Below are 12,733 nucleotides of genomic sequence, written 5' to 3' on the forward strand. Positions count from 1 at the left end.
CACAGCTCCTTGCATGTGTCTCTTTGTAATCCCAGAAGCTTTTTCTGTGCGACACTGAATCATTTAAATTGTCCTACGGTTGCATATCAGAGTACACAAAACGCAAGAAAGGTGCTTTAAAGCCATCATAAACCAGCTATTAGCATGAATGTGAACTGCATCGATCAAGGTAATGCAGCAGGCGGTGCTTCACGTGTCTGAGCGGCTCTCACTGTGGATTCTCCGGTTTTGCCGTTTCAAAATATGAGCCTCTTTGGTGTACTTTACATTAGGAGGATGCATTATGGATGGCTAATACAATTACAAAGTAGTAGTTAGACTTTTGGGACCCATAATGGAACATCAGAGCCCGGCTTTAACTTCCATCACATTTGCATAGTTATATCTTGAGGTAAGTCTTTCTCCTCAATGTACACATTGCATGAATGAAGTAAAGGCAGACACTGAAATACTTTGGCATTTGAAATGGTGGTTGTCTGGTAGCACATTAAGTTCCACACAATTAAAATAGTTATTATTGGCTGCTGTGTCCTCAAAGGGGTTCAATGAGATGAACCAAGTGAACTTTCACAAATCTGTGACGAACATTCACTGAGAAAAGCATGTGATTTGTGAAACAAATTTGCGTCACTACTGGATCTCCTGCCTTTTTCCGTTGGCACCCAGCTGGAGTCCAGACACAACATTTATCTTGGCTCCCCCAGCTGACCTCTCCCTTACGCCACCAGACATTTTGGGACACAAATCATGTGGATATTAGGCATGGGCCTTTCCAATATACCTGGAACATGTAATAATAATAATAATAATACATTTAATTTAAAGGGCGCCTTTCAAGACACCCAAGGTCACCTTACAGAGCATAAAGTTATCATAAATCGTTTACAAACAAGACATTGTAGAAAAATAATAATCCTAAATTAATAAATAAATAAAACAAAAACAAGACAAAACAAACAATCAAGACCGTGATCAGTTAGACGTTGTGTGCGAGTTTGAACAGGTGAGTTTTGAGTTGTGACTTGAAGGTTGTAATGGTGTCTGACTGTTTTATGTGTGGGGGGAGGGAGTTCCAGAGCCTGGGTGCTGAGCAGCTGAATGACCGGGCACCCATTGTAATGAGTCGTGATGTGGGGATGCATAGTAGTCTAGCAGAGGTTGAGCGGAGGGAGTGGGAGGGTGTAAGTTAAGAGTGTCCGATTTTAACAAGTTAATAAGAGATAAGAATGGGTTAATTATTTTTTTTTGCATTGCTTTAACCTTCTCAATCTTTTCGGGTTATTATTCATAATCATTATTTTCATAAAACATCTGATGATTCATCTGCAGACCTTTTTATATATTTATTTATTATTATTTTGCTATGTTGAAACCTCTGCTACAAGGTTTCCAGCACTCACCTGGTTAGCCAGCCCCGCTTTGGAATTACATGTTTGGAGACGACAGTGAGGTATCGACTCTCAATCCAAAGGCAACGCTGGAAAACCTCAGAGATATCAGACAACCCATTTAATTAAAATGATATGTAATAGTACACCGCCTATTGAGAGAGGCTTCCCAGGAAGAGCGGCTGTGATCAATACAAAGGATCAATTGTAAAATGTCATACACTTAGAATAACCAATACTTGGTGACCCTCTGTCACAAGCGGTAAAACTGTTTGTTAGCTCCAGGGTGTCGGGACTAGAATGTCACTCACATGATCTTTGTTGATCAACTGCCTTTGTTCATGCAGTTCATTTTACTCTAGTTAAGGCCTGAATCGAATTAATAATCCAAGTCAATTCTTACCTTCAGTGAATTGAACAGAGAAATTGTGAACGAAAAGGTGAAAACAATACAATAGAATAATACTGGCATAACATCATGACTCTCACCACAGTAGATGATATTCTGCTCGAGGTGTTGGATTCTATGTTGAATGAGAACCACCACCGGAGCAAACCTTAATGGGAGAATTGACATGGGCAAAGAGTTGACATCATCGCAGTCCATCAATACACACATGGGGGCTGCCTGGAAATCAATAGGCATTTTATGTAGTGTCGGGCAGGAGCACCATAAATATCCTACATGTAAATATAAATATCCTACACATTGCAGGGATCGGATCAATATTTTCTCAAAACAAATTTGAATGTTTCCGTAAACATTGTTCCAAAACAAGCATTACCGCATCAAGAAAGCTTTATATTTATAATTGTGTTATTGATGATCCATGTGATGTCAAGGGCTTGTAAGGGTTCTCAGACAGAGACAGTGAGTATACTACGTTGCATCCTTGGTGTTTAGAACCCAGTGTTTCCCCCAGTACTGTGTTGTTAAGGCGGCCGCGTTAACAACAATAGGGCCCCGCCTTGACTACCAATGTATATAAAAAATATATTTTTTTTTTTAATATTTTTTTTTTTTTATTATTATTATGCATTAACAAAGTAGAAAACTCTCGTTGGGAAAGAAAACATCCTTCCATCAGGTGTAAAAAATAAAGATAGATAATTCATCAGTAATACTGTTACAACAATGGTTGTGCCATAAGGCTTTTTGAATGTAATTGAAACGGAGACCACCCCCCCACCCCCCCGCCCTGACCAACGGTTTAGCAAGTCATGGCAGAAGCGACTGACATGTAGTTGATCTAACGGCCTATTGTTTGCTTGAGGTGGTTGGATTAAATAAAACCGTTTCCCAGTCAATTGCTCAAACAAGTACAAAGCACATACATACATTTATCTTTGTTCGGGTAGGACCTAAGTGACATTATGTGTCCAGATTATCTCATTTGAGACGTAATTTTGGACAGCTTTATTCAATTACATAGTTATTAAGGATTCTGCTTCCTGTCGCGGGAAAATCTCAAGCAATGGCGGCGCTCATAATTGGAAAATCTATGACTCACTGGTCGAGCGTAAACCAATGGGTGACATCTCAAAGGCGTCCATATTCTTCGCAGTCTATGTCCTGATTCATGTCAAGGTTTTTTTCCACATTTCTTTATATTAAGACATAAATGTTACTGGATGGCCTCTTTTGATGTCGTCAATATATTTAATGTGCCTGACCTTTTCTCTGTAGCATCCAGTTATAAACCCACGGTTACTGACACTCACTGACGCACGCGCTCTATTTTTCACCCACCGGCTAGTATGAAAGCCTCTTATTCTGAGGTTCCAGCATCTGCTTTAGATGAAGCCCGGCTATACGAAAAATGCATTTATTCTTTCGTCATCACCTTCCTCCTCTTTAGATATGGATTCATACAAGAATTAGCATCATTTTGTCTATATAGTCTATATTCATTGAAGCAAGCATATTAATTATAGTGATTACGTCTAAGTGCTAGAGCGCTACTTTGATACCTGTCTTCCTACATTTGTACACGTAATCATAGTGAAGGGCGGCCTCTCGTCCATTACCGCTCAATCTTTACACCCACGCGCAGGCCTATAACTTGGAAATCAGTCGTCCGTAGCTTGAGGCAAAAATGCACCCACTCTCCCCCCCCCCCCCACGACACACACACACACACACACACACACACACACACACACGCACACACACGCACACACACACACACACACACACACACACACACAATCAAATGTGCAATCATACCGCCATAAAACCGCCAAACACACAATCAAGCAAAAGGGCCCAATGCAATCATTGGAAAACTAGAAGCTGTCTCTGTCTCTCTCTATGTCTCTTTGTCCCTGTCTCCTTCTGTCTCTGTGTCTATCTCTGTCTCTCTCTCTCTGTCTGTCTCTGTCTCTCTCTTGATTAGCACACACACACACACACACACACACCACACAAAGAGTGACGACACAAAGTGTCGTCATGTTAATGAGCACGAAATACACGTTCAACATGAGCTGTAAATGTAATGTTGAATGCCATTTACTAACCACCGACAAGCATGCCAGGGGATAGGAGCTGTCCCCTGAAATGTCAGGGGGAAATTAGAATCTGGAGAGGGGAAGGGGCCGGGGAGCGGGCCGCGTCACGCAGTGCTGTTGCAGAAACAAGTTGAGCTCCTGTCACATTTCCCCATTGTCTTTATCGCTGTTATTTCTGTCTTATCAACAGCGTACTTGTCCCATATTTGTGAATCTGGTTCAATATTTGGAAGAGGTTAGACTTACTAAATGTAACCCGGCCACACGGGCCAGCATATTAAATCTCTGTTGGGATTGCTTTAGTTGGATATTAGTTATGGTCAGGTTACCCTATCGTATGAATCAAATGTATCTTTAGGGCTGTCTAGTTCTGGTCGGTTGGTCCATCGGTATTTTCTGTTATAATAATCGTAGGTTTAATAGACTATGAGACTTATAGTACTGGACAACTTTGAAGTCTCTAACTTAACTTCTACATACTAATTTACACGATGTCAAATAAGTCTTTGGTGTTTGATGACAAACTTTTTAACGCCCGATAGGCTTATATTATGAACGTATCAGACTCGGCACCTTTTTAATTATTATTATTATTATTATTTATTTTTTATGCTTTATTGATAGAGTGAGATAGTTAGGAAGGTATGGCAGATAGAGGGGAGGACATGCAGCAAAGGACCACCGGCGGGAATCGAACCCGGGTCGCTGCGATCAACAATTATTTTAAATAGATTATTATCAAATTTATAATGCTATTCTAAAATAATCAATATTCACTTAGTTCATATAGGTCATAAGTTCATTATATATTTTAAGTATGAATTAGGCTTCCAGCCGTCCCTCCACTCTTTGGTCTTAAGTAAAAGGTTTTTATTAGTATTAATATTAGGATTATTAAGCTCTTTATAAAACGCAATGCTAAGACTGGCACATACTTGGAATGCCTTAAAGACCAAAAGAGGCCTTCCTATCTGATGGTCTCTCACATGCTCCACTGAGCTGTCCCTGTCTGGCTGGATGAGAACTCACGGTGCATGGCTCAAAGGCTGAGTAAGAGTCTGTGCATGGCTCAATAAGTCAAACAATGTTGGGTCGCCTGAATAACTACATCGAAGAAATGGAACGTAATTAATTTTATTGTAATTATTTTCTACGAGGACTGTGTGTTAAGAATGGCTGTCACCTGGTTTAACAACATACATAGGTTCTCCATATACCTAGAATCTATACATGTCCTATCTACATATTCATACATTCCTTTCATATATAACTTATCTGTTACTTCTGCATTTCAGAACATTAGGACACAGGCTTCCAATGAATAGAAATGGGTTGCTGCTGCTATTCCCATGAACATAGGTGGTTCGGCGAGCTACAATGCATGTACCACTGTGTCTCCTTTGGTTTGACTTATGGATCCTGTAGTCCCCTAATATCAACCTCAGTTATTGTTGCTCAGATGTCCTATTTACAGCTCTGTCTGTTATTGAGCTAATGGTCTCCTGTTGCTTCTTGATGTTTGGTGACCTGATCAATAAAGGAACCACCACCAGACATCCATTCATCTATAGATATATTTAGCAGTCCAAACTACAAAGGAGTCTTTGTCTGGTTTGGACTTTAATAAAAAAAAAAATACAAATGCAAGCATGTTAAATGCTGAAGGAATTAGAGCCACTGCAAGTAACATTCACCGATAGCATCATTAAAATCGGCATTGCTTTCCACGTCCAAGGGCTTACTGACACTGGTTGTGTAGAGAGACGGCAAATGTAGATCACATTAAGTCCTATCTCAAATGGCTAAAGGATTAAGAGATGAAGATAAAATCCATAAAAGCGTTTGATTCATTCAATAATTCAATAACAATGACATCATTCTTGGAGCAGCTATTTCTTTGTTTTAAGATGATATGCAAACAATCAATTTTAGTTGGATTGCATACCATTTCCATATTTGATAGTGTGGTCTTCATACTTGGAATCCTATCTATGTATGTACCCCCAGCCCCCTCTGTCGAATTGCAAACAAACTCGCTTTGCAGTCTTCCGCCTGATGTTAAGCTTAATGCCCGGGCTTGGTTAAATTAAATCACCCATTTATGTAGTCTGAGAGAACATGTTGGGCTACATTGTAATTAGTCATTTCACTCCAGCACTGAGCTGTTGCAGATGTGCCTGCGGCGTCACACGGCCTGCCAGTTTATTGGGACCGCGCCGCTGTGGTCCAAACACTGTGAGACAAGTCCGCAAGCCATAGTTACAACCCGTCTGTCGCCTCAAGTCCTACCCCGTCAAGGTACAGCAATATACCACTGTTGTTTTAGCCGTGCGGCCCATTAAGTATTAGATTTAGGGGGACTTTACACAAACGCATGCACACAGACGCCGGCTTGTTTAGCACAACAACAACAATTAAGCGTGGAGCAGGTCCACAACAAGGAGCTTCGACGCCTCCTCCCCGACACAGTCCTTTACACTTCATCGTCATGGCATACACAACTTGTGCAAACAAGCATCGTCTGACATCCTAATGCCGCCCTGTCATCTTGACAAGGTCTCCGACAAATACATGTTGAAGGTGTTGGCACTAAAGAAAACACCCGAATTGGAACAGCGTCACACAAACAACGACACCTACTCTTCCACCCGTCCACAGCGTATTTGTGTTTTTATTTTTGACGTTGGGGGGGGGGGGGGTTCTCATTTTAATTGCCTCGACATACTAGGGAAGGCAGGAGGGTTCGTTTATTTTTGGGAGGGTTTGTCAGGGATCCGGAGGGAAGGTGATTGAGGGCGCGGCGAATGTAAAGACGTCCATCCTTATCCGGCTGCATCAGAGGATGTAATTTCTCATCTGCCAAGCGCGCCCGGCTCGTCTGCTAAATGACAGGGATATTTAGAGGTGCTCGACTTCAGAGGCATGCAAATAAGCATTTGATGTTTTTCGCCCTTTTTCTCATTGGCCCCACTACCACGCTCACTCCCTCACTCTCGCTCTCAATCGTCGTTTGCTCTCTCTCTCTCTCTCTCTCTCTCTCTCTCTCTCTCTCTGTCTCTCTGTGTGTCTATGTTTATGTCTATCCCTCTTTTTCTCCTCTCTTTCTGTACCCCCTACCCCCCCCCCCTTTCCTCTAACCTACCGGTCGCTCGCTTTAGCCGACCGTCCGACAAGGGAATAAATTCAAGGGGTTATTTCCGTCTTCTTAGTCCATAACTCCTCCAGCACTTCCACCCCGCCGGCGTCACTCCATTTGAGAATGCAAATGAGGAGCCACAGCTTTAAAAGCCAGAGGAATCGATGAGAAAAGGTCGCTCCACCGCTAAGCCATTGTATTTGTGTTTATCAACTGGTGTTACCGACGTAACGAACGACAGCACCATGCTGCAGGAAGGCGTAGGGTGCCCTTTAGGCGTGAAATCATAGGCCAAGGTGGAGTTAAGCTAGTTGGGAGAAGAACCCCCACCTCTCACGCATCAGTATGGCAGCATCTCTTGAAGACCATATGGGTCTTCCTTTGCTGATATATGGATATGGCTTTGTGTAGGGTTGGATTCTATTAAGTAGTGGGAAACAATGTCATTGTAAGCACATTACCCTTATTGGGTGAATGACTTCAAGGAAATAATATTGCTAGAAAAAGGTTCTTGATTAACTCTGCATGCTAATGCTGGTAAACATAAATCATTCATTAATATAATGAACCTAGGCTATTCATCATGAAAAAATGCTCAAATGTACTGACAAAAGAAAGTTGCAAGTTTTTTCTTGTGCACCAGGTTGTGCATTTTAAAGCTGACTCTTTCACTAACAATGTCAAATCAGAGATCAGTATCAGGTACGCTATCTGCCTCTCGCACCTTTGCCTCCGACGTGAAAGCAGAAAAAATCAAGCAATGTACGTTTCTTTTAAAGGGAATACTGCAACACATATATTCCTCCATGTTCCGTTCGAGGCTTCAAAGATCCTTGGAGGGAGAGGGAGTCCCAGGAATGGTGGTTCAGCTTGCGGTCCTTCTAAAACCATTGTGCCAACAGATCGCCGCCAGTTGTGTATTTTAGGGGGTAAACAAAAAAAACTCAACGGAGTGTGTATGGAGTGTCAGGCTTCGGTCACACTTCAAGACTGAATGCTCAGATTTGGATTTAATGCAAAGATCTCGATTGTTGTTTGCCTGTTCACGTTATGTTGGGGGAGGGGAGAGGCTATGCAGAATCTAAGTTAACTCTGAACAAGTGAGTCTTTAGCAGTTAGCGAGTCTGCTGTCCTGACATCGGCAGGGAGCTTGTTCCACCACTGCGGCGCCAAAACGGATAAGAGTTGTGACTTTGATGATCGATCTTTGCTTGTTCTTAGCGATGGTGGTAAAAGGCTACTGAGGTAGTTGAACAGAGCGCTCAAGCTGGGGTGGGTGGTCTGACCAACACTTGGAGATAGGCAGGGGCAGTTCCATTGACAGGCTTTTAGGCCATTACCATCATCTTACATCTGATGCAAGCTGCTACAGGGAGCCAATGGAGGTCAAGGATAAGGGGGGGTCACATGGGAGAATTTTGGTAGGTTGAACACGAGGCGTGCTGCAGTGTTCTGGATAGGCTAAATGTATGCTAAATATGGCCAATAACAGATTCCGGTGTGAACAACCGTCAAGGTGTCAAATGCAGCACGCAGGTATGACGCAACATTTGTCAGACCTGTATTTGATTTAGGACCACACACATATTAAGAGTCATCAGATTCCATGTGTTTTGGATGTGAAGGAGGCTTTATACTATTAAAGGACAATTCCGGTATTTTGAACATTGAGCCCCCTATCTGGTTTGTCTAGGATGAAATAGAGTGGTTAACACTGACATTTTTAATATTGGTCCTTTCTCGGGTATTCGGCCAATTTCGAATCGCCCCTGCCTGCTTCACAATGACTGGCTAATAGGGCTGTAACGATACGCGTATCGAAACCGAAATCGCGATACTCAAAGCCACAAACCTGTCTCGCGGTGTGAGAAGGCAGAAGCGCGATACGCCCTTTCTAACTCTGCGGTCAAATTGTCAGATTGAAATTTGCTAATAATTTGTCTAAATAATAGTCTGCTGACACCGCCCCCTCTTATCGATGTCGTAAGTATGCGACGAGATGCCCTCTCTGTGATGACAGCTCTCCGTGGCTACGGAGGATTGCATTTCTCCACAGCCGTCGAAGTCCTCATATGCGATATGAACGCCATTTATCCAGAGATATTTGCCTGTGTGATCCCTGTCTCTGTTGTTTTGTGTGATTTGACCGGCAGTTGGTCTGCTTATAGGTCGGAATGAAGCGGCCACCGATTATTGACAGGATGGGTACTTTATTCTACCGGACTCATTCGCTTCTTCACTAGACACACACACTGCCGCTCGCTCCCCTCACTCGTCCACTCACTCACTGACGTCACTCACACACACACATACGCACACTGCCATTCTCGCGCACACACATAGGCTACGCTACTCTGACACTGCCTCGTTATTGCGACGTTCATGTTAGACGTTCATGTTTTTTCCCATCTATTGAAAGTTAGGCTATTAAACATGTTGCATTCTATACGGCCTGACTATGTCATTATTTAAGCTACATAGCCTAATAAGAAGCGCTAATAGGATATTAGACTAAACCACCAAACTAGTTGAGGGTTTTTGCCTACCTGCAAGCATCCCCCAACTGTAATCTTTGGTTATTTATATATTAATTTAGCTATACTTTAATAGTATTCTTTCTGTTCAAATCTGTTCAGTGTTCCAAACTATTAGTTATTAAATGTTACATCAAGTTAAATGTTACATAAGTGTTGTTGAAATAAAATGCTTTTTAAATTCAAAAAAATCGTGGGATCTATCGAACCGTGGGTCAAAAATAGTGATACAAACCGAATCGTGAGTTGGTGTATCGTTACAGCCCTACTGGCTAATTATGTGCATTGACAAACCTGTCCTTAAAACACCCCTTAACGTTTGTTTTCAGAATTTTGAAACTCATCGAGTGGTTAGTGGTGTTTGTTGATGTTCCTAATCATGTATCGTAGGGAAATACAGTTTCTGTCGTGTTTTTTTTAAATCCATTGAAACGGAAACCGGACCGGAACCGGAAACAGATTGTAGTTTTTTCGCTCGGTTCTCCGTATCAACAGTAGGGCTAGAACCGAGCAAAAAGACTACAATGCCCCCTTTCCGTTTCCGGTTCCGGTCCGGTTTCCGTTTCAATGGATTAACCAGAAGGGGGCTCAATATTCAAAATACCGGAATTTTCCTTTAATAATGTTTGGTTGTTGAATAGGACCCCCGCACATAGTATCGCCATAAGCCTCTATTCTTTAATGAGCAGATAGGGGACAGGCATACAGAATACCTACACGTAAACTGCAGAGGTTTGTACCCAGAATCCCAAGACTATCTTTGTCTCGAAACGCTTGGAAACCAACAAAGCACATGTAGGTCATACGGTGAGAGCATTCAACGTCCACAGCAAAGTCTTAATTAAAGATGTGCGGTTTAACGAAGACACGTGATGTTTTGTGGCTCGTCCGTTTGGTAATTTCCTCTGAGCCGCTACGAGGGGAGCTCTGTTACACCCTGAACAATGTAGCACCTTGTGGCTTTGTGCAGGTCTCATTAAAGCGGGTCGCATATCAGACGAGCCGCGGAGCGTTGCTTTGCGGTGTAGGAAGGACAACACGTATCATACGATTTTATTTTAGGTCTTGTTCTGGGTAATAATGGGTGGCGAGGTTTTTAAGCAGAGCTATGTATTATCATGTGTCACTGCTGTCTGTGAGCGCCCCCATCGAAAACAGTGGATAGAATTGTAGCATTGCGACGGAAGGCATGTCCAGTGTACCACCCCCTTAAGGCATTCCATTAGATGAGTTGAAAAGATCACTAGCTCAACAGCTTCTCCTCCCCTCCTCCTCCTCTCTCTCTCTCTTAACGTCTGTCTCTCCCCTTTTCCCCCCTTTCTTCTGTGGTGCCAGTGGTGAGTCAGAACCTGGTGACGGACGACGTGTGGGTGGTAGAGGGCGAGATGGCCACCATCAGCTGCCGCGTCAAGGACAGCGACGACTCGGTCATCCAGCTCCTGAACCCCAACCGACAGACCATCTACTTCAGGGACATGAGACGTGAGTCACCACCACCAACACCACCAACACAATGGCCACAATGGCCATCACCTCTCCCCTCCATAAACCCAGGCCCTCCTGTACCCCCTGCGGCGTGCATGTCACACCGCAGTGCAGCACCACCCCCACCTCGGGGCGGTCTGCTTCAGTGGACCTTGAGGGTTGATTGGGGTGATCGTTAGCCTGTGCGCTATGAGACTCGTCGTTGGCACGGGGAACCGTGGTTTGTGACCGCATTGCGCTACGTGCAGCAGCCGGAGCAACAGGATGTTGGTGTGTAGAAATTCTGCCCCCCCCCCCTTAGTTTTTTCTGTTGTTTGATCTTTCATTTGTTTTTAAGTCAGGATGTCTCACTTTGTGTGCATCAATTACTCATCAATATGTATTTTCTATGTCTTCTATGTAACAGTGTATGTAACACTGTCCAGGCAATAGCTCGAGAAGACATATATTTACACATTTTTACTCACAAACAGGTAGGCCATGCAAACATTTCAGATGCATTGCTTAGTGTGCCTACCAACAAGACACTGTAAAAAGAAATCGGTTTATTTTGTTTATTGTCATCTGTGCAACTGTCCTATGTTGTTTACAGTTAGTTTCCATGGTTGTTTCATGTTCAATTATCCAAACCGACCAACCAAAAAACAAGAGGGCTTTGAACACAGGGCAACATATGCAGTAAACAAAACCCACTCTCCATAAGCAGGGCTGTACAATGGCTGTTTCCGCTGATGGTGTAGTCGCTTACAACATGTTCAGTTGGTGACATCAACCTAATTTTGTTTATCCCAGCACCGCTCGGCAATTACAACTTGACCTTTTCTGTCCAATCGGTTCCCATTCTCCCTGCAAAAGATCATGAGGAGCACACGTATTTTTATTTACCAAACATCTTGAACGCTTTATTTGATTGATGCTAATTGTTTTAGCAGCAGGTGTGTGTTTTCCCAAAACACAGTGAGAGAAGGGTGAAGCTTGAATCAGTATTGTTCATAATTGAGTCTGCCTCCGCAGAAAATAGGCTTTAATAACAAGAAACGTCAAATCAAATAGCATGACAAAAAAATGTCAATGGGTGTGTTGCCACTAAACATTCGTCTCCAAAAAATCCCTGTGCCTGAATGGCAGATGTCAGCTCCTAATTGGCAATTAACTTTTATAGAGCTGCAGTCAGTGTTTATTCCCTCCACACATATAAAGAGAAGAATATAAAAAAAGGAGAGCCAGCAATAGGACCATATATATATATATATATATATATATATATATCAGTGGCGGCTGGTAGTTTTTAAAGTGAGGGAGGAAGGACCGCGCGCTTGGTTGCCATTGGCCTGCTTGCACTGTTGGTGTATGGTGGCATAAGAATGTGAGACTCAAGTTGTTTCAGGGTGTTTTGGTGAACTACAAAATAGTAGGGAGGGATAGTTATGTGAATAAATTTGATACAAAGCCACCAGTGGCATCACTGTCATTTGAAAGCTGGTGGGCAGCATGTCTTTGAAATGGACTACAAGGGCAGAAGGAAAGGATGCAAAGCCCATTAGTCAAATCAGGCCTACTCTTGATTTGTAAAAGTAAATAAAAAAATCTGGGCCTATTTTTGCCCTAAATGACTGAAGTTATTGGTTGTAATTTAGCTATGTTTATTTTCAGGTACAATTGTTTTAAGAAAAGACTGA

General features: G+C 42.7%; 1 protein-coding gene across 1 annotated transcript in view; it reads left to right on the forward strand.

Annotated features, from left to right (window-relative positions):
• cadm1a (cell adhesion molecule 1a) overlaps positions 1-12,733 on the forward strand; it is a 272,264-nt gene that overhangs the window by 200,782 nt on the left and 58,749 nt on the right. Inside the window, 1 exon segment of the mRNA XM_030361356.1 lies at positions 10,905-11,051. Coding sequence (XP_030217216.1) covers positions 10,905-11,051 — 147 coding nt within the window.

Source organism: Gadus morhua, chromosome 7 (assembly GCF_902167405.1).
Source record: "Gadus morhua chromosome 7, gadMor3.0, whole genome shotgun sequence".
Classification (NCBI taxonomy): domain Eukaryota; kingdom Metazoa; phylum Chordata; class Actinopteri; order Gadiformes; family Gadidae; genus Gadus; species Gadus morhua.